This window comes from Neolamprologus brichardi, chromosome 7, assembly GCF_056152115.1.
Source record: "Neolamprologus brichardi isolate AB-2024 chromosome 7, ASM5615211v1, whole genome shotgun sequence".
Taxonomy (NCBI): domain Eukaryota; kingdom Metazoa; phylum Chordata; class Actinopteri; order Cichliformes; family Cichlidae; genus Neolamprologus; species Neolamprologus brichardi.
The window spans coordinates 14,663,791-14,686,744 of NC_142110.1; the positions used below are offsets into that span (position 1 = coordinate 14,663,791).

A 22,954-nucleotide genomic window follows, 5' to 3' on the forward strand; every position below is an offset into this window, starting at 1 on the left:
ATGCAACTTTTTTTCATTGCTGTTAAGATTTTAGGTTTAGCTGGAACACATTACTGCTCGTTTCCCTAACAAGAACTGATCTGATTAGCATTTTCATTTAAATTTTAATTCTACATTTGTAGAATATCTTTAAAAGCGTAATAGCATACATAGATGCAGCATAGCTTTGTGCTAAATGCTAGCAGGCTACATGTGTGATGAATTTTGCATGCACAAAATGATACGGAAACGACATATTTTTCAAATGATGAAATATCTTGAAATATATCACCTACAACTTGTATCTAGTTTTATGGTGATAATGATCATCTTATTGGTCATGAACAGGGAGGGAGTGGTCCTACTGGTTGACTCCCTCATTATAAAGGCATGTTTGGGATCTCCCTGTCGCCATGACACTAATAACAGTAATATATGATCAATGCTATGACTTGCTGATGTCTTCACATGTTTTCCTGGTTTTTATAGCCATGGTTACAGCTTAAAATAGTCCTGAACTCAAACGCTTTCATTCATTTCTTCACTTCTCAAGGATCCAACCAACCAATGACAAGAAAACATTTCAGCACTTCACACAGTACAGTAACCTGTACTGTATTGTGAGCCAAGTGAGCTACTATGTCACTGATGATCTGGTACTCAATACTCAGTGTCTACAGCTGCAGCATAGAAAGATGATGGAAACAAATCTCATCTGATTATCACGCTGGAGGCATCTGATTAAGAAACACATCCCCAAGCATTGATAAAGAAACCTTTACCCTTCTCATTAGCTCGTATGGTAGATAGTAATGCTCTACACTTCTCTGAATCCATTATAGTACCTCTTGATAACATGCTTCAGCTGTTCGGAGCAGATAAGATTAGAACTGAAGTCAAAGTGACATGAATTCACAAATTACGCAAACCTGAAGAAAAACTGAAAAACATGAACTCTCCTGCCAGCTGAGTTTGCTGTCACCAACCAAACTAGTTTCTGAACAAATACTTCCCAAAAAGAGTTCAAATCCCATAGAGCAGACCCAACCATGTGATTTTCTTTTACTGTTCTTCCACCCTGCAGCATTTTGGGTGGGCTGAATCACCCAAGATGCCAATGGGGTTGAATGTTGCAGAGCATCTGTCAACTTAGTGAACTGTGGCAAGCCACTAATGAGCTGTGAGCACAGTAACTTGAGCATGATGCAGATGAAAGGAGATGCAATTCATTTTAAAGATGTCTACTTTCGAATTATCAAGTTATATTATGTGAAACACTTCAAAAACTCTACCCTCTTGTGCCTAATGTGGCTCTGTTGCCTTGCTGCAAATGGCCACTGAATTCAGGTATTCTGATCACTTCCATGACTACAGATGTATAAAATCAAGCATCTAGGCATGACACCAACAATTTAAATAGTAAAATTTCCTTGCTTCTACAGTAAACTCTTTGTAGTATTATAAACAAGTGGAAGTGATTGAGAACAACAGCAACAAAGACATGAAGTGGTAGTTAAAAGTGAAGTTAAAAGACAGAACAATGTCAGTGGATGCTGAGGCGCACAATGTGAAGAGGTCGCCAACTTTCTGCAGAGTCAGTCACCACAGACTTCCAGACTTCATGTGGCCTTCAGAATAGCTCAGTGCACAGAGAGTTGATGCAGTGGTGAAAAGCACACCGCCAGTGGACTCTAGAGCAACGGACATCACATGTCTCCATCTGGCAATCTGATGGATGAGTCTGTGTTGGCGGTTGCCAGGAGAACGGTACTTGTCTGACTTCATTGTGACAAATGTAAAGTTTAGTGGAGGGGTGATTATGGTGTAGGGTTGTTTTTCTGGAGTTGGGATCAGTTCCTTATTTCCAGTTAAAGGAACTCCTAATCCTTCAGTATACCGAGACATTTTGAACAATTTCATGCTCCCGACTTTGTGAGAACAGTTTGGAGTTGCCCCCTTATTATTTAAAGATGACTCTGCACCTCTACACAAAGCAAGGTCCATAAAGACATTGATAAGTGACTTTGGTCCGGAACAACTTGAGTGGCCTGCACAGAGTCCTGACCTACAGATAGAACACCTTTGGGATGAATTAGCGAAGAGACTGAAAGCCAGCCCTTCCTGTCTGTAAGGAGAAAAACCTCAGGAAGGCAAAGAATCACGGGCCCAGAGTTAATTCATGTACATGGGCGAATACCTGACCACGTTCCATCGACTACAGAAACGTGCAGGAAAAGCGCGCCAGGCATCCACTCAGACTTTACTATATACTGCCCTACTCACGTAACACTCATGGGTGGAGTACAAGTTAGGAAAAAACAACTTCTTATCTGGTGATTGCATACGAGGCTGCACAGGATGCAGCCTTGCAAGACAAAGATGGACAAGTTGATTAACGATCTTGTAGTGGGTTAAAACAATACATGTGGGTGTTGTCTAAACTTGAGCAACTTCCTCATGTGATCACTTTGTTCCAGCTAAAGAATTTGCTGACACGCTATGTACAGGCATTTCTGTGCAATTCAAATAAGCTAAACATAAACATTTATCACTGTTGAATATTAATAAAATTCAAAATCTTTTAACACTGTCCAACATCAGTGTCTGACCTCACAAATGCACTAATGGAAGAGAGGTCAAAAATTTCCATACACACAATCATAAACCTTGTAGAAAGCCTTCCCAGTAGAGATGAAGCTATTACATTTGTAAAGAGTGGGTCAACATCATGTTAACAGACAAGCAAATACTTTTGGCAACATCGAGTATGAATTCCTCTTTTTTTACATCTTAATTTTGTCTTGCAAGAATTAGAAATGAAGAAGAAAAAATTAACAAAATTCAAATTAAATCAACTTCTTACACTGTGTCTCTTACATTTCTGACCCTAATGGTTAAACAGGAAGCCATTACACAAGCTAAATGCTAAGAGCCATCAATGTAAAACAATCCTTTAATAAGATTAATACAATAAGTAATCAGTTTCTGTTGTCTACATCTTATCATCATTAGATCTTGTGTTAACCCTGCTTCTAGCAACAAGCACCATTTATTTATAGATCTCTCCAAGATACTGTTCTTGGTCTGCAGCTTCACTCTGTGTACCAGATGAGTCTGGGATGGTCTGAACTATTCCTCTCATTATCCACACACTTCCAGGGGATGAAAGCTTAATGAAAGCTCTTTACTCAGTCTGGGATTTTTAGTGTTACATTTCTCAGCAGTAATGTCGATCAACATACTGACAGCATAAACTACCTGTCTTCCTGAGACATTGCTTCCTCGTCATGACAATGACTGTGTTTTGTAGGCCTACCGATTTACCAGCAGCTGTTTTGTTTCCACATTGAGATTGGGTTGTCTCGGTAATGAGCTGTCTTATCTGTAGAATTTATGCTTTCATTTTGCACAGGTCTGTATTCCATGCAGCCTAGGAGAGTCTTCATCACAAAGACAGCACAGTCAGCCAAACTTGCTATGCACCGTCTGTGTTCTTTGATTTTCTAATGCTGTTTGTGCTACGTTTTCCTCCTTTTTTTATGGCACTTGTTATGAAGGAAGGAAGGCTCAGGGTTGAGTAATCAGCATCATGGGCCGATTAGAATAAGAATAAGCAGTCATCTAATCATTCACAGGGTTCTCCTTTTATCAATAAAGCAAAGAAGGAAGGAAGGAAAGACACCCATGGACTGCCAATGCTGAAAGAAAACAGAGATTTAAGTTACTCATTACCTTAAACAATACATAAAATAAAAACCCAAACAGAACCTCACCTCTGCTGCCGCCCCGTGTGGGAGTGAAGAAAGAGTGAGCCAAAAGTAAATGCAGTCCTTATATAAAGTGTGACAGGTGAGTCACACATTATATATTTTATATATTTGTCTGCAGCAACATTTTTAGGCCTAAAAATGTCGCTGCAGACAAATGGCTACAGTACACGCAGAGGTACTACAGTCAGTATGTTTTTAAATTTTAACTGCTTGAATAGTTGCAAATATTTTTACTTTACTGCAAATACCGAGGCTGTCAAGCATGCTTTGATGTGTTATCAGGTTCTTGGTAATATAGCTGCAAATTCTGATGCATGGGCTGCCATTCCCTCCCTCACCAGCAGATTGTGCTCCTTTAGTCAAACCGCTTGCTTGTCATTTGACTCAGTGAATCAACAGTATGCAGGTTTATCATTAGTGTTGTGTTGTTTCTGTTGTTCTTAAGAAATATATAAAATATTGTAATGAAATCCAAACAAAATATCTGAATCATCTTTCAGTCTACAGAAGGCACATCTTTTTTTTTCTTTTTTTTTTTGCCTGTCCCGTTTGGTTCTTTTGCCATCAGAATTATTGTCTAAAGGCGAGGAAAGATGCCCAACGGATTTACTTTACCAAATTGACCATCCCAGCCTTGCCGTAATGGTCTATTTGATTCACCTTTTATTGTTTATTTTATTTTATTTTATTTATTTTTTATTTTTACTTGCTAGATACAGGACAGACTTGAATGAGGAAAAGAAAAGGGAGAAAGGAAGAGGGGGAAAACAGCGGAGAAGAGGGACGGGGATAAAGGGCAAAAGAAACAAAAACAAACTAAATAAGCAGACAAAAAAAATTACATATATCAATCACCTGGATCACCTGTTGAGAAAGAAAAAAGAAAACAAGCAGAAGAAAATGAGAGCAATACAATAAACAACATCATGATGATATATGGGAATATAACAGTAAATACTAAATATTAAACATTATTGTGCAGCACGTAAGATCGACAGCGCACAGTGTGCTTTGAGGTAGGAGCCAAAAAGGGTGTAGTTTGTGTGTGTGAGCACCCGTGTGTACACCTGTGAGCATGGACGCATTTGTTTTTAAAAGGTTCCTTCATGTAATGATCTGCTAGAGGGTGTGGGGGACCACAGCCCCGTCCTCCAGGGCATGAAGCAGGTATTGAGGAGATCAAGACTCCAGACATCCAGAGGCCCCCAGAACACAAGAGACCAAGGAAGACCAACAGAGGGGCAGCTGCGCCACTATCCCAGAAGGAGCTGAGGAGAGTCCCAGATGAGGGGTCACCCAGCAGCCACGGAGCAGAAGCCAGGGGGGGTTGCAGTGACGTGCCCGTGAGCTCCGCCGAAAAAGAAAAAGAACAGAGATGTCATCCCACGGCCAAGATTACATAAATGTTAATAAATTCACAGGATTTAAGGTCAAGACACAGACAAAAACATTCATGGTATTCTAGAAAAGTATGATCAATAGAAACAGGCTTAGCTGCCTGTTAGAGATGTTTCAGTTTTCATGGGGGAGCCACTACAGATCCTTTATGGGAGCTTTTGAAAAAACCATTGAGCAGAGTACTGAAAATGCAACTGCAGGAGAAACATAATCCCTTATTTGCAATTAAGAACACATGGCACTAAACAGAGCATTCAAGGAAACACAATGACTGTTTCAGAAGCATTATGGAGATCAGGTAACAATTATTAGCACTTATACTGATTAAGCCTTGAATAACTCAGAAGATGGTGTGTTTATTCTTACTTGTTGTTGTAACACAATAGAAGACGTGAAATTTAAAGAGGGAACGCATAACCATAGAAACGTGACAATAGTGCCATTAAAAAAAGGAGGAAAACGTAGCACAAACAGCATTAGAAAATCAAAGAACTCAGACGGTGCATAGCAAGTTTGGCTGACTGTGCTGTCTTTGTGGTGAAGACTCTCTTAGGCTGCATGGAGTACAGACCTGTGCAAAATGAAAGCATAAATTCTACAGATAAGACAGCTCATTACCGAGACAACCCAATCTCAATGTGGAAACAAAACAGCTGCTGGTAAATCGGTAGGCCTACAAAACACAGTCATTGTCATGACGAGGAAGCAATGTCTCAGGAAGACAGGTAGTTTATGCTGTCAGTATGTTGATCGACATTACTGCTGAGAAATATAACACTAAAAATCCCAGACTGAGTAAAGAGCTGCCAGTTTGACAAGAGAACTGATTAAAAGAAATCTTTCTTAAACACCACAAAGCTGTTATGTGGAGCCAGTTTGAAGAAAAAATAAATAAATGTGATAAAGTTCCTTAAGCACAGCTTAACCATAAAGTTTGATATATCCCACCCCATGCTGTGCAACACCTGAATAAAAACAAAAAACGTTTTTTGTTAGAGTGCACAGCATCATTTCAGGTTGAGTCACTGAATGGTATTGATGACAGGGACCTGTGCTCACCAATACACTCACTGTTGTCTCGGTGAGGTTTGGAAAAAGGCTTTAGGAAACTCGATTATTGTTTTATCAGTGGAGAGTTTGGGAAGAAGATTCCAACTTATTTACATTTTCGCATGGTCATGAGCCCAGTATGCCACCAGGAACCTTCAACAACAACAGTCAATATAAGCCCAAATACTTTAAGTAATTGTAATCCTGAAGATGTGGTGCTAATATTAAGCTTTCATCCCCTGGAAGTGTGTGGATAATGAGAGGAATAGTTCAGACCATCCCAGACTCATCTGGTACACAGAGTGAAGCTGCAGACCAAGAACAGTATCTTGGAGAGATCTATAAATAAATGGTGCTTGTTGCTAGAAGCAGGGTTAACACAAGATCTAATGATGATAAGATGTAGACAACAGAAACTGATTATTTATTGTATTAATCTTATTAAAGGATTGTTTTACATTGATGGCTCTTAGCATTTAGCTTGTGTAATGGCTTCCTGTTTAACCATTAGGGTCAGAAATGTAAGAGACACAGTGTGAGAAGTTGATTTAATTTGAATTTTGTTAATTTTTTCTTCTTCATTTTTAATTCTTGCAAGAAAAAATTAAGATGTAAAAAAAGAGGAATTCATACTCTATGTTGCCAAAAGTATTTGCTTGTCTGTTAACATGATGTTGACCCACTCTTTACAAATGTAATAGCTTCATCTCTACTGGGAAGGCTTTCTACAAGGTTTATGATTGTGTGTATGGAAATTTTTGACCTCTCTTCCATTAGTGCATTTGTGAGGTCAGACACTGATGTTGGACAGGAAGGGCTGGCTTTCAGTCTCTTCGCTAATTCATCCCAAAGGTGTTCTATCTGTAGGTCAGGACTCTGTGCAGGCCACTCAAGTTGTTCCGGACCAAAGTCACTTATCAATGTCTTTATGGACCTTGCTTTGTGTAGAGGTGCAGAGTCATCTTTAAATAATAAGGGGGCAACTCCAAACTGTTCTCACAAAGTCGGGAGCATGAAATTGTTCAAAATGTCTCGGTATACTGAAGGATTAGGAGTTCCTTTAACCCTTAAGGACCCACAGTGACACTGGTGTCACTGCCTCTTTACACTTAGAGACTTGGTTATATATGATTCATTTGATATAAGACCCCCGTAATTTTCATGAAAGTAGAAATAGGTCTGGGCTCTTAAGGGTTAACTGGAAATAAGGAACTGATCCCAACTCCAGAAAAACAACACTATACCATAATCACCCCTCCACTAAACTTTACATTTGTCACAATGAAGTCAGACAAGTACCGTTCTCCTGGCAACCGCCAACACAGACTCATCCATCAGATTGCCAGATGGAGACGTGTGATGTCCGTTGCTCTAGAGTCCACTGGCGGTGTGCTTTTCACCACTGCATCAACTCTCTGTGCACTGAGCTATTCTAAAGGCCACATGAAGCCTGGAAGTCTGTGGTGACTGACTCTGCAGAAAGTTGGCGACCTCTTCACATTGTGCGCCTCAGCATCCACTGACATTGTTCTGTTTTTTAACTTCACTTTTAACTACCACTTCATGTCTTTGTTGCTGTTGTTCTCAATCACTTCCACTTGTTTATAATACTACAAACAGTTTACTGTAGAAGCAAGGATTACTATTTAAATTGTTGGCATCATGCCTAGATGCTTGATTTTATACATCTGTAGTCATGGAAGTGATCAGAATACCTGAATTCAGTGGCCATTTGCAGCAAGGCAACAGAGCCACATTAGGCACAAGAGGGTAGAGTTTTTGAAGTGTTTCACATAATATAACTTGATAATTCGAAAGTAGACATCTTTAAAATGAATTGCATCTCCTTTCATCTGCATCATGCTCAAGTTACTGTGCTCACAGCTCATTAGTGGCTTGCCACAGTTCACTAAGTTGACAGATGCTCTGCAACATTCAACCCCATTGGCATCTTGGGTGATTCAGCCCACCCAAAATGCTGCAGGGTGGAAGAACAGTAAAAGAAAATCACATGGTTGGGTCTGCTCTGTGGGATTTGAACTCTTTTTGGGAAGTATTTGTTCAGAAACTAGTTTGGTTGGTGACAGCAAACTCAGCTGGCAGGAGAGGTCATGTTTTTCAGTTTTTCTTCAGGTTTGCGTAATTTGTGAATTCATGTCACTTTGACTTCAGTTGTAATCTTATCTGCTCCGAACAGCTGAGGCATGTTATCAAGAGGTACTATAATGGATTCAGAGAAGTGTAGAGCATTACTATCTACCATACGAGCTAATGAGAAGGGTAAAGGTTTCTTTATCAATGCTTGGGGATGTGTTTCTTAATCAGATGCCTCCAGCGTGATAATCAGATGAGATTTGTTTCCATCATCTTTCTATGCTGCAGCTGTAGACACCGAGTATTGAGTACCAGATCATCAGTGACATAGTAGCTCACTTGGCTCACAATACAGTACAGGTTACTGTACTGTGTGAAGTGCTGAAATGTTTTCTTGTCATTGGTTGGTTGGATCCTTGAGAAGTGAAGAAATGAATGAAAGCGTTTGAGTTCAGGACTATTTTAAGCTGTAACCATGGCTATAAAAACCAGGAAAATATGTGAAGACGTCAGCAAGTCATAGCATTGATCATATATTAATGTTATTAGTGTCATGGCGACAGGGAGATCCCAAACATGCCTTTATAATGAGGGAGTCAACCAGTAGGACCACTCCCTCCCTGTTCATGACCAATAAGATGATCATTATCACCATAAAACTAGATACAAGTTGTAGGTGATATATTTCAAGATATTTCATCATTTGAAAAATATGTCGTTTCCGTATCATTTTGTGCATGCAAAATTCATCACACATGTAGCCTGCTAGCATTTAGCACAAAGCTATGCTGCATCTATGTATGCTATTACGCTTTTAAAGATATTCTACAAATGTAGAATTAAAATTGAAATGGAAATGCTAATCAGATCAGTTCTTGTTAGGGAAACGAGCAGTAATGTGTCCCAGCTAAACCTAAAATCTTAACAGCAATGAAAAGAAGTTGCATGAAATATCCCAGTATCCCAATATCCCAGTGAGCCATGTATATGTACAGCATGTGTCTGCAGTTTTTGACAATATTCAAAGATTAATAACACTAAACAATGTGAAACAAGCAGTGACTCCTGAGTCAGGCAAAGCAGATCTTTGAGTGACAGATCACTAATGCAGTGTGGTGATCTTTCACTATGTTTATTCCCTTGTTATAACATGCCCTATATAAGCAAGAACAGAAAACTTTTTTTTTTTAAGTTTTTAGTTTGATTTATTGGTCTCGGTGAAATTATTCATGTGCAGTGTAATGGTTTCTCTATAGAAAGAGCACAACATGTTACATTCATTTAAAGTAGTTTCACAAACGATAACAAACAGTTTACAAAGGTTTTGTAGTTTATATAAATGATTGTGTCTAATCATTCAGATAGTTTTCTTTTACATCTGGTGACGCTAATGCTAATAATAAGTCACAGGTAGGTTTTAGAGCCGTGTTATCATCACATTGCTGCTGATCAAGATACTGTTAAGGCAACTTAGGAAAACCCCATCATCTATAAACCAAACAAAGACTTAATAACGTCAACAATAAGAGGGATCTTTCCCACGGCATTGACTCAAACAGATACAGTCGATTTCGAATGAAAAAGAGAAAAACACTCTTTTTACACCAGTGGAGGAAAATACAGTCTTTCATTTATGGAGATATGCATCGAGCCAGAGGTCCCCTGAGGTTTTCAGTGACCTGAATGAGGAAGTCAGAACAAAAAATAGCCAGCCCATCAGTGTGTGTGTGTCAGGTAAGCAGTCCTTCCATAAAAGAAGACTGAGTCATATACTGTATTTGCAGCCATTTTCATACTCTGTTATCATTGTACTTACGTGACAATATCAGCGAAGCCTCGCCACAAAGTTTTCTCTTGGTAAGGAATCCCGTGTTTTTCGCAGAGCTCACGAACCTGTGGGGCCACCAGGTGGTAGTTGTGCCGCGGCATCATTGGAAACAAGCTTGCAAAAGAAAAGAAACAGAAGCTGTTTTTTTTGTAATTGTTGCATTGTGGCATATTTTGTTACATAAAATCATTGTAACATATAAGTGTGTAAACAGTGAGTGTAGTTCTGCAAGAAAAAAACATTCTGTTTGAAAAAATGGGTGATAGCTCACTATGGATGGGTGTAAAATCCTAATAGTGTTCACCACTGGTTAAGTGGTGTGGCTTGAGTTTAATGTGTGCTCCTGTGACCATGCCTGATGAATTACATCTCTCAGTCTTCTGACTATTCTTTAAAACTATTTTTTTTTAATAGAGACTTTCTATCTTTAAATGCAGAATTAATGTTGTTAAATTATTATCAGTACTTTAGTTTACACAGTCGTGCTCTAGTTTTTGACAGGTTTCAAATTTCCCTTACTGGTGCTCGATTTGAAAGTTGAGGTGTCCACTGAACCAGTCATTGAAGAAGGACTGCTCGATATTACAGGTGGATTGTAACTGAATGACAGAATGAGTCAAAAGAGTGCAAATGAGTTAATAAAGTCCTAGTAAATATAAGGGAAGGTGTAAAGAGAATAGAACAGACCAATATTTGTGATCTGGGATGTTCATGAGTATTGGGTAAATGCAGAAAATATTTAAAGTGTCCAAACCTTTTGTACAACCTTGTAAAAGTGGTACAAGTACCTGCATGGTCAGCCAGTCCCTGTGCTTTTCATGATCGATGTCCATCGGTATGTGATTCATCTGAGTCACCCACACAAACCAGTAACTCTCCAAAAACCTGTAACATTAAAAACAATATCATATTGAGGTGATACATAACGTGGCCAAAGGGTACGAAAAATGGAATCACTTTCTATTGCAGTGTACTTTATTAGGTATACAGCGGTCAAATATGTTAAGTTTAATGTTTGCTAATAAAGTCGGGCTTTTCCACACACATTCCAGCAATATAGAGCAAAATATGGTGCATCTCAGCTCAAGGACAATATATTTTGAAAGGAATGGACAATATAAGGCATCAAAGTCTGTTAACTGGTAACAATTCATTTGTTAATGAGTGCAATGTTTTCTTATTTTAAATAGTTACCTGACTATACTTATGAGCACCAATGAGCCAACTAGGCCATACAGGGGTATATAAGAGGAGAAGAAGCGAAGGTAGAATGAGATGAACCAAGCCAGATCCTTCACAAGACAAGAAAGTTTATATGATTTATGTAATTTCTTTTTAATTATGACAATCATGATTAATTATAATCTTATTTTTACATATGCTCTATTCTGTGCCATTTTTTTTTTTTTGCTGTAATGTTTCTTTTAAATACAGGAAAACAGGAGGACAAAGGAGGGGCGAACAACTAAGCTGTAGTGCCTCTTCACTTCACTGTGCAATATCTTTTGTGCAATACTTTTTGATAATAGTCAATGGTGCAATAGACTTCCATACTTGAAATGTGCAATTCACTTGTATTTTTATTTTTATTTTTATTCCTATTTATTCTATTTATCCCCTTTGTATATTTTATCAATATATGTCTTTGTATTTATATATGTGTGTGTATATATATATATATATATATATATATATATATATATATATATATATACATATATATATAAATATATAAAAAAGACAACAACTGTTCCTATAAAGGTGCAACGTTACAAAGTTGTAGTTATTATTCTTTTTAAATGACTCTTAAAAAACATACCAAGAAAGAAGTACTTGTGTTGACGATTGTAAGGCATGTGTTTGATCTTCTTTATCCCGTACTGTAACACAGAGGTAAACAGCGGATGATGACGAGATGGACCGTGTGAGTGCTTAAAAACATAAGATATACTATCTTTGTGCTACTTGCTTCCACTGGTTGAATTCGGCCAAGTACGAAGAGGTGCAACGTGTTGATACCCGGGTCCTTAATGAAGATGTTGGGTTTAGCGTGATGCCTGAAATGTTGTTGATTCCACCAGTTGGAAGAAGCTCCCTGAAAAAAGAAAAAAAAAAAACCTTTAAGTATCTGTGTTTCATTTCCATGGAGAGAGGATTCTAACTGAGAGAGGTTACCTTTAAATGACCAATGACAAACTTGTGGGCGAGGTGATTCCAGCTGGACTTTTTGAAGACAGACAGGTGACCAAAGTCATGCTGCAGCCATCCAGCCTGTGCCTGGAGAAGAAGCAGGAAAACAAATGTTTTGGGTGAAAGACTTCTCTTTAAATGGACCTGATTTCCAACACCATGTATTTGTATGCATGACTAACTGTTTGTCTTTTATCAGTCCTGCGTTTCTGCATCTCAGTTCATACTTTTCTCAAACAATTATTTATGCTCCCTTTAATATGAATGGTTAGCTTTTGTAAACAGAAGATTTGCACAGTCTGTGGGAGGGGCTTCTGTCCTGACAGCCAGAGCAGTGTCAGTGATGAACATATTAGGAATACCTTCCATCACTGGCATTGTAAAGGGGCAAGAACAGAAACTGAAACTGTGCATTGAGAGCAGTCTGAAGGCTGAGTTTTTGGCTCACTTTTACACATTCATTATTATTGATATCCATTATTTAAAACTTTGTCTCTGTTTAATGTAACCATGCACTTGGTGTATGCATATATTTCAAAACATAAGGAAAGCATAATAGGGCCCATTTAAAATTTATGTCTGAATCACCTGAGCGGTTGCGAGAAACACAGAGCACACAAGTGTTTGTATCCAGCCTGTGCCCCACATCCAGACGGTCAGCCATCCGAGGGCTTCTAGCAGCAGGATGTGACTGAGGTGGAGGAAGAAAAACAAAGGCTGAGCTCGAAACAGACCCCTTTTCTCCACCTGAGCTCGTAATGTTTCGAAATCCTGCACGATGGCTGCCTGCGTGCAGAGAAAAAGAAACAAAGAATTCTGTAAAACTGAAACTGTAATATATTGATGTGATACTTCCGAAATCGAGGATTTTGGATTTGAGCTATTTTAGGTTTTCATACAGTGAAACAAGACATTAAGGTGGCTGAAAAACCACCTAGAATCTCAGATGTTCCCAACACTCAGCACTTCATAACTAACATAAGAGATCAGTGAATTATCAAACTTATGTCTGTCTCTCATTTATTACACTAGATCACTCACATGTTGTCAATAAAAAAAGAAGGGACTTTGATTAAAGGCTCACATTTTTGTCTCGGTCCTGGCTCAGCTCAGTCGTTGCCAACTCTCCGATCAGCAGCGGCTTCAGAAACTTTTGCACAAACTTAGGATCAGGATGAAAAGCAGTGAATGCCTCCTAAAAAACAAACACAACAAAAATTGTAATTTATTAAAAAGTTAGGTAGCAGTGGAAATAGTTATCAGATTGTAAAACAATAAATCATGCATTCACTTCACTTGTATTAAAGCTAAATTCTAACATGTAAAAATACCAAAAGTAAAATGATGTTCCCTGTAAGTTTCAGTTGCCTGTGAAACCGTGACATTACATTGTTTTTCATAATTCAGCTGCCTGAAAGCAGCGTTTCAGTGCTGTAGCTGGTTCTGCTACACCTACTCGTGTTCTTCCATCCATATTATCGAGCTTTCTGCTATTTTTATTCTGGAACAGTTATTTAGGTATACTAAAACCTCAGAGGGGGAATCTCTTTCTGTTAGAGCTGCAAGGAACTTAGAGACATGTTAGGAGTTGCGGGAAGCCCAGGTGTAGTTCACAGACTGGCATAAACTTTACTTTTTGAGAGGAATGGCAACACAAATCTTAAACAAATATAAATGAATTAACGCTTATGATGATAGTTTTATTAGATCTCTTTCAAAATAAAATCATATGAACATAAATGCACAGGCCTGTATATTTTCATAGTATTTTGAAGGAAACATGACGTACCGTGGCATCCTCTCCAGCATAGTAGCTGATGACTTGAAACCCTCCTGGATGCCTTTTGGCCCACTGAGTGATGTTGTAAACCTTTCGATCGATGACCAACCATTGATCATTCCTGCTGCAGTGGCTCTGCACCTCCTCCCAGGTGTAAACACCTTTAGCTTTCCCGCTGTCCGGCTCTCCCGGCACCGTCTGCTGGCTTCCACCTCCCATCCTCACCGCTGCCTCTGGTCTGAATGCACCTGAGCTCTAACAGGTCACAAAGTTTCACACCTGTTTTCACACAAAAAATGCACAAAATTTCCATGTAACTTTGTTACATACGGGCAACGTAAACCATTAAATTTAATGGAATCTGGGCAAAAAATTGCTTGGTATGCGTTCAGTTAATACCAACTCTGTTCCTTAATCATTTGTTATTTGAATAAATAAACCTTTGATTTTAGATGTTTCAGCTGCATCTTACTCACAATCATTGCTTCATGTTTACTGAAGGTGAAGAAACCTTTTTTCAATGTGAGTGTAAAAAATGTCTTTCAAATAGTTTGAAATGTGCAGAGAGAAAAACTCGTATGGCAGATTTTTCTATGCTGTTTGAGCTGGTTGTGGTCCAGATCTAAAACAAAGAGAAGTGCAACATCACCCACTACTATGGGGAAACTAGTGAAGCTAGGAAACCACCAAATGGAGCTAAAGCAGGTCGGTTTTCACCTACTAACTTTTCTTAAGGATTCTTTATCGACATTAAAGATCAATCTAACAGTCGCACACCCACAAATACTTAAAAACTGGAAAAACATCGATGCACACAAGTGCGTTTTCCACACGAATGCGTGGACTGGGAGAAGTCTGATAGTCGTTAACGTGTAGAAACCAAGACAAAACCGACAAACCGCCATCGAAAAGCATTTAATGACTAAATAATAGCGGCAGATAGCGGGTGGTTAGCTATGCACGTCCCAGCATGTAGATGTTAAATATTTACTTACAGCATCCAGATTTTAACCAGCGTCCTTCCGGGGTTCAGGCACACTAATAAGAGATCGATTCTGAGGGTTCGGGTCCTTTTTATATAACAAGCATCCCCAAACCCATCCCATGCTTACTTTGTAGGCTCATTGTCACATCCACGCACTCATTCGATACAAACTCCGAACAGAATCATTCGAGGCGTCTGGGCCAATCGCCGCACAGCATTGTGATTTGTGGGTGACCGTGGCTCAGGGGTTTGGGAAGCGTATCTGTAACCCGAAGGTCGCTGGTTCCAGTCCCGGGCTCTCTGTCCTGGTCGTTGTGTCCTTGGGCAAGACACTTTACCCTACCTTTATGTCAGTCTGCCCCAGGGTAGGGTAGCTTGCCTCCACCAGTGAGTGAATGAATAGTGGAATTGTAAAGCGCTTTGGGTGCCTTGAAAAGCGCTATATAAATCCAATCCATTATTATTATTATTGTGTAGCGGACTAAATACACAGCTACACCGCAGGTCTTTAAGGGGTCCTCTCAACCCTGCTCCCTTTTTGTTGTTACTTTCCATCCTCCCTAAATGCTTTACATGGAAACTGGGCTGTAGTTTGCTTGCTGTGGTTTGCTTCGAGGGTCTAATTTAGGTGTGTCAAACATAAGGTCCGGGGACCATAATCGAAAGACTCCAATCTAGTCCACTGGATAGCTTTGAAGGACAACTACATACATTTCAACTCCCCCCCCCCCCCCCCCCCCCCCCCCCCCTCCAATCATTGCTACTCCATCAAAGTAATTATGCAGATAAACAATTAAATGACAGGAATGTTCATGTTTTTAAATACTATCTACTATATAATTTTTTTTCAGTGATCCACTGTAAGTGTAAATATTAATAATATCAATTAAAAAACTTTGTAAGACTGTGCTTTAATCCAGCTTTCTATTCCCCAGTCAAAGTCAGGGCAATGAGCCCTTTTTCTGTAATTTGACACATTTCTTACAATTTAAACCCAAAGAATTCTTTATTAGCTAAACCGCTGTTTCTTTATCATAAACTGAGACATTCTGTTAAAATTGCACTTCCTTATATTAAGATATTTTAGTGATTCAAGTTGTAATTCAGTTTCTTTTCACTGACAGATGACAGCACTTTCACTGGTCTGGCCCACTAAAGATTGATGTAGGCTGTATGTGACTCACAATTTAACATCCCTGGTCTCTCAGATTGTCATAATAATTGTGCTGGCAGTGTTTGTATGAGAGCAGAAAGTTTCACTGTTTGATTTATTTAGTGTGACCCTTTGACACTGACAAACAGAATGTCAGTGATAATACTTTCCTTGTTAAATAATCACTGGAGGGGGTGCTGCAAAATAAGACAACAATTTGTACTACTAGCCAAATTCCCTCAAAGTTGGGATGCTATGTAAAATGCAAATAAAATAGAACATAATTATTTGCAAATCTCATAAACCCATATTGTATTCACAGAAATGACAAATAAAACAGGGACAAAAATGAGGAAATTCTAAGTTTTTGTTAAAACTTTCATATGCTTTTTCAAAGCATGCCATTTCTAAACACATCAGTTTTCTTTAGAAAGCAATACAATAACAGATTTATTTCCGAAAAAACAAAAAATGATTAGGGTCAATTTAAATGTATAATTAACCTTTTTATTGAGCCATGGCACCGTGGCGCTGTGCAGTGATGTCCTTTAACTTTCTAATGCTCATAGCGTAAAAATAATAAAATAAAATCTAGTTAAAACTGAAAGTTACCTGCCAGTTTACACACAGTATAAAAACTTTAGCAAGGGTTTGAGCAGTCATTTGAGAAAGCTTCATGCCAAAAACAAAGAAATTACTTTAGTCATTTCTTTATGATAGACTTGGATATCAATACACCTACCTCCTGGAGAGTGTTGTTCACTTGCTTGGCTATTGTGAAGGGCTAGAAATGATTCTGTGATCATCCACCACTGTTGTCTTCTGTGGATGTCCAGGTCTTTTTGTATTGCTGAGTTCACCAGTGCTTTCTTTCTTTCTCAGGATATACCAAACAGATATTGCCACTTCTAATATTTTAGTAATTTCTCAGAAGGGGTTTTTTCACAGCTTAAGGATGGCTTGTTTTACCTGCATGAAGAGCTCCTTTGACTGCATGTTATCTGTTCACAGTAAAAGAAATCTTCCAAATGCAAGCACCATACCTCAGATCAACTCCAGGCCTTTTATCTGCTTAATTGACAATGACATAACAAAGGAATTGCCCAGACCTGCCCATGAAATAGACTTTGAGTCCAAATACTTTTGGTCCCTTTAAAAAGAGGTTGGCACATGTTAAGGAGCTGAAACTCCTAAACCCTTCATTCAATTTAAATGTGGACACCTACAAAGTAAGCACTACAGTAAACACAAAAATGGTTGCCTGATGTCATTCTGTTTTTAGACTTGAACTGTTTGTATCATCAAATCACACATATTTTCCTTTACTGTAAATAAGCACAATGACGCTGTATCAGCTGCAGTTTTCTCCTTCACCAGCAGATAGTGCAAATACGCTCCTTTAATGAAATTGCTTCCTTGTCCTCTTTTAACCTCAAGTTGCAAAAGCATGAAGGCCTCTCATTGCAGTCCTGTTTTGCTTCTTGTGTTTTCCAGAAACATTTATGAAATATATATAAATATTAAATACTTAATAATTATTGATTTTCCATTAGACCACCATGAAAAAAGGATCATTAATAATTGTTTAGAGTTACTTTTCCTTTACCCTGTCCCTGTGTTTGTTATGTGTGTGTTTGTCCATGGTAGTGAAGTCATGCAGTGCTTCATCTGCATTCAACACTTTCACCTCAACAGTCACATCTATTCACTGCCTGAGGTCTCAGTCTTTTATGTCCCCTGCTTACAGTTCACTGTGTCATTTCAGGGTCATTTCAATGCTATATAGAAATTTGCTAATCAGCTCTTTTGGTCCTCAGCATATCAGACAGGATTATCCTCAAGCAGCGCGTCGCCTGTCTCCCTGTTTGTCTGCTTCTTCTGCCATAGCTTATCGAGCTGACAGAAGCCCTGCACATCCGACCCCAGCATCTTTTACAGACTTTTCCTCAGTATCACAACCAACAGCATAGACTGTCAATCAGAAAACCTGCATGCTTTTTGATGAATTCAGGCTAAAGGTTAACTTTCATTTTGGTCCATCAAATGAAAGATGGGGTATTTTCCTCAGAAAAGAGTGAGAGACTTTTTACTTTGGCATCACTACACTTTTCATTCCATCAGTTACATTATCTCATATCTGAATATTTCTTTGGAGATTTACATTCAAATGACACATAAGATTCATTCAAAGCAACATTTGGGTCAGAACAGGTTGCAACCCATTAACAGATATGTAAGTGTAAAGAAGAAATATTAGAACCTAAAGATGTCTCTAAAAACCTTTTGCTGCCAAGTATTGAGTCTGTTTTTCAAAAACAAAACAAAAAGGTAAGTAATTTGGGATGAAAAGCTCAGTAAAGTATCAATAGTAAGATAGAAAGTATCATGTTCTTGTTGACAGTAGCATGTGATCATTATTGCATTATGTGAGTGCCGTAATCTCCTCAGTACAAATTCAGTATAGTCAGTATAAACAGCATTGCAAATTTTAAGCTACGGGAGATGGAGTTATATGGTCAGGTTCATTAAAAATACAGTGTCGGATTGGTTCATCTTGAACCTTCATTATTTTAGGATGTTTTTCTTTCAGTGTTTCTTTCAGATTAAAGTATAATGTTAAGGTTGAACTGAATTCTGAATTAGTTTAATACAGAAAAACAAATGGCTGAAAACGCTACAATAGTCTCAGTAATATCCTGTAATACTGTGGGGTAAACTATGAGAAACAGAGAATAGTTCTGGACAAAGTTAGTCTTTTCTGGAACTGTTGTTGCCCTTTTAGTTAAAACTGCTCTGGGCTCACCCAAATGTTGGAGCTATTTTGAGCCGCGGTGTAGGAATATTTTTCAGTCATGTCACATTCATTTCAATCTGAGCTGCACTTTAGTCCGCTGTATCTGTCTCACGTAGAGAAAAATTAAAACCCTGTAAAGCTTTGGGTTGTTTATTGGCATTTGCTGAGACTTTTCCTGCACTAAATTATTCCACCGATCGTTTTGCTAAATAAATAAAGTCATCTGAATAGTTAACAAAACAGAACTGAAATATGAAGTGCGGAAAATCTTTAATCAGGAGGTTTTTTTTTTTTGTTTGGTTGTTGTTTTTTTCTGGAATTCAGAGTATTGATCACCGAAACAGCTATCTGAAAATGTAGTGTAACAAAGTGAAATCAAAGGTTGACTGTAGGGTGATTAGCCCTCACAGCAATAAGGTTCAAATCCAGTCTGGGGCGTTTCTGAGTGTGCGTGGGTTCTGTCCGGACAATCCACCTTTGTCCCACAGTCCAAAAACATGGATATTAGATTAATTGATGTTTCTGGATTGACCCCTGGAATTTCTCTCTGACTTTTGATTAGCGCAGGATCATGGTTGGACAACATCACTTAAACCAAAAAGGCTTAATGGTCTGTAAGACTGGAACCAAAGGGTGGCTACAGGCAACCTACTGGCCATCAGAGGACGGTGCACATATTTACAGAACTGAAGCAAGTGGATGGATGGAATTTTTACATATAAAATTTGACAATTAAACTATATGAGCCATAATGTGAAGCAACAACAGTAAAAGAGAATTGTTTTAGCAATCATTGCAGAGTTATTTGTTCACTTTAGGTTTGCATATAAAACCATACTATATGTGAATCTCATATTGTACTTGGGAGTCCTATCTGCATAAGAATGTGAGTGACCAAAGACTACTTGGTTAGGAGAAAAAACATAACAGCAAGTCTTGAGTTTTGTGCTCTGTCAAACAATTTTATAGGTCTCAGCAGGTCACCTACAAAAATGAGTAAAACCAAAATTAAGTAGACCATTGTGGACAGTGAGCCTCATCTCCATCATCAAACATACAAATAGCCGTACATAAAGATTTATAGTAGCTACAAACTGCAAAACCACAAATGTATTTATTTGTTTTGAAAGACTGTTTCTCGTTTCGTATGGATTTATAGTAACAACATTTTACGAGGAAAAATAATAAACTGTAACTCTTGCGATTATGTGTGCTCTGTGTCACTCTGTGGCAGGACTAATACTCCAGATACAAAAATGAATCTAAAAACTATTAATTGATATTAAAAAGTGGCGCTGGCGGTTAATCCATGTGCGAATGTGTAAATATAATCGTAGGTAAGCCTGCGAATTTGCTTGTCGTCTGTACAGATGAACATAAATATCAGGATAATGTTTATCACTATTAATATTCTTTTTTGTTTATCGTTTGATCAAACCCTCACACCTAACTGTTTGTTTGTGGGAAAAAGTTGTTTTTAAAGTTGCTTCTTTTTTTAAAATATATTTATTTCTAAGAGGCTACTTCTATTATACCGGCGCACGCGCGCAGACACACGCACTCACACGAGGACACATTGGCCATGTGATGTGAATGCCCCCTGTTCCTGTTACAGAAGGAGGGAGGCAGCAGTTGAATGTAAACCTTCACACTGATGGAGAGAAGCGGCCAACATCAGGAGTTGAGGGGAGTCAGTGAGCGCTGTTCTTTTCCAGTATGTGCAGGTTTTTTTGTTTTTCCTCCGGCGCGGATTATTACTCCGGGAAACCTCGGCCTCTAATGGGGAGCAGCTGCATTAACTAGTGAACAGACTTCCATTAACTGTTTTTCTTTGCCGCCAGCCAGGTCACTGAGTGCGCACACACTGTGGGTTTATCCGCAGGAAGAGGGGAGGTAGGCTCCCTGCTTAGTGGCACTTTTTTTTTTCTCCTCTTCTAATAGAGAAACCGGATCACGTGAACAGGTGGCGTTATCTTTCGCTTAAAAGCCCCGAGGAAGTTAGAGAGGAGAGAAGAGGGTAAGGACTGCAAGAATTCAATTTCAGCTCAAAATTCAGCTGGATTTTTTTGAACTCAACTATCAACAACACCTTTACTATTACTATTATTACTATTACTACTACTACTACTACTATTACTACTATTATTATCATTACTATTACTCTGCAGTTTGTTAGATCTTTTCCGCTGCTGTTTTGTGATGAAGCTGTAGATGAAGGGACAACGAGACACTTGACAAACTGCTTTGGTATGGCTGCCGGAGTGTTAACTGGCCCGGGCCAGGATGTGGTTTGCAGCCAGTGGGTACAACCACAAAACAGCAGCAGCTCCGAAGCTCAGGGTTAACTTGTCACAGACACTCCCTCATCAAATGACTCTGTCTTGACTCACACAGGAGTCACAAAGGTGCTGCAGGCAACAGCATGGGCAACTCCTCCAGGAAGGGAGGGGGAGAAGAAGAGGAGGAAGAGGGGGGGAAAGATGGCGAAGAGGCAGAATTTTCCGAGAAGGAGAAGGAAGTAGTGCAGGAAGTAGAGGAGGAACTTCCGCTTGGAGTGGAGGAGTTGCTGGAGAGTGGGGACCCCGTGTTGGACTTGAGCTACCGTAAATTTAAGCGTTTGCCTTCCCGTGTTTGTGACCTGATGCATCTGGAGAAGCTTTATGTTTGTGGAAACAGCCTGCGCACCCTGCCCGACAGCATTTCCCAGCTGCAGGGTCTGAGGATACTTGCCCTCGACTTCAACAAAATAGAAGATGTTCCTCTGGCCGTCTGCGACCTCACTAACCTCACCCGCCTCTATTTGGGCAGCAACCGCCTAATGAGCTTTCCACCTGAGCTGAGCAACCTGCACAATCTGCGGTGCTTGTGGATGGAGAGCAACTACTTCCAGAGATTCCCACGGGTGCTCTATGACTTACCCAACCTCAAGTCCCTGCAGATGGGGGACAACCGCCTGAAGACTCTGCCTCCTGACTTGTGGCGCATGGAGGCTCTGAGGGGATTGTGGCTCTACGGAAACCGCTTTGACACCTTCCCAAAAGTCCTTCTTCGAATGAAGTCCTTGGAGATCCTAGACCTGGACCGCAACAAGATATCAGAAATTCCCAGCCTGAAGCGTCTCAGAGCCCTGCGCCTTTTCTCCTATGACCACAACCCAGTCAAGGAACCTCCTATAGTAGGTGAAGACGCCATCTTGGTTGGGGAGGGAGCTGCAGAGTTTTTGGAGGTGCGTGAGGCCAGGAAGGAGAGACGACGAAAGGCAGCAGAGAAAGAGGCAGAAGAGCTGGCACTTGCAGGAGAGGAGCCGGTGATTCATGGCATCCTCAAGAACAGCAGCTCAAAGCAAGCACCAAATGAAGCTGCAGTGACCATAGAGGACACAGATGTTAAAGAGGAAGAGCTTCTTGTGAAGGAGGAAGAAGTGGAGGACGAAGTGGAGGAAGAGGAAGGAGGATATGTGGAGCCTCCAATAAATGAGTATGGAGGAACTGAGCTCGAATATGACGAAGAGGCGGTCGAATATGAGACAGAGGAGCTGATATGTGAGGGAGAAGGGTTTGAGTTTGAGGGAGAGGAGCTAGAGTATGAGAGGGCTGAGATGGACTATGAGGATGTGGAGGAGTTGGATGACACAGGGAGACAAGATGAAGGGGCGTGAAAGGCCCCTCCAAGATCCAGATGATCTGCAGGACAAGCTGGACATGAATGACAGGAAATCCTGCAGATACAGTTGATGTTTTGGGACTTTTTTGTGTAGCTGTGCTGCTAATTTAAAACCTGTTGTTTGCTGTGAATATAAATGAGCCGGGCATTATGTGTCTAAAAATTAACAACATCTCACTCATCTCCATATGATCAGATCAGAGCTGGACTCAGGTAAAGAGAGTGTGTGTGTGTGTGTAGTTGTTTTACAATAAAACTACTTGCAGTGGG

At 39.5% G+C, this 22,954-nt stretch overlaps 2 protein-coding genes across 2 annotated transcripts; one reads left to right on the forward strand and one right to left on the reverse strand.

Moving 5' to 3' along the window:
- Nucleotides 1-9,434: 9,434 nt before the first annotated feature.
- On the reverse strand, nucleotides 9,435-15,345 carry LOC148101985 (acyl-CoA Delta-4 desaturase-like). Its single transcript, XM_087843163.1, has 13 exons — nucleotides 15,085-15,345; nucleotides 14,099-14,368; nucleotides 13,394-13,504; nucleotides 12,898-13,095; nucleotides 12,295-12,396; nucleotides 12,089-12,214; nucleotides 11,935-11,999; nucleotides 11,522-11,584; nucleotides 11,314-11,418; nucleotides 10,908-11,004; nucleotides 10,639-10,718; nucleotides 10,108-10,233; nucleotides 9,435-9,970 (listed from the first exon to the last, which is right to left on the reverse strand). Exons 2-13 carry the CDS (start codon nucleotides 14,306-14,308, stop codon nucleotides 9,919-9,921), a joined length of 1,335 nt encoding a protein of 444 aa, XP_087699289.1. The 5' UTR covers nucleotides 14,309-14,368; nucleotides 15,085-15,345; the 3' UTR covers nucleotides 9,435-9,918.
- A 6,098-nt stretch (nucleotides 15,346-21,443) lies between these two features.
- On the forward strand, nucleotides 21,444-22,679 carry lrrc10b (leucine rich repeat containing 10B). Its single transcript, XM_035907055.2, has one exon. It carries the CDS (start codon nucleotides 21,444-21,446, stop codon nucleotides 22,677-22,679), a length of 1,236 nt encoding a protein of 411 aa, XP_035762948.2.
- Nucleotides 22,680-22,954: the final 275 nt, after the last annotated feature.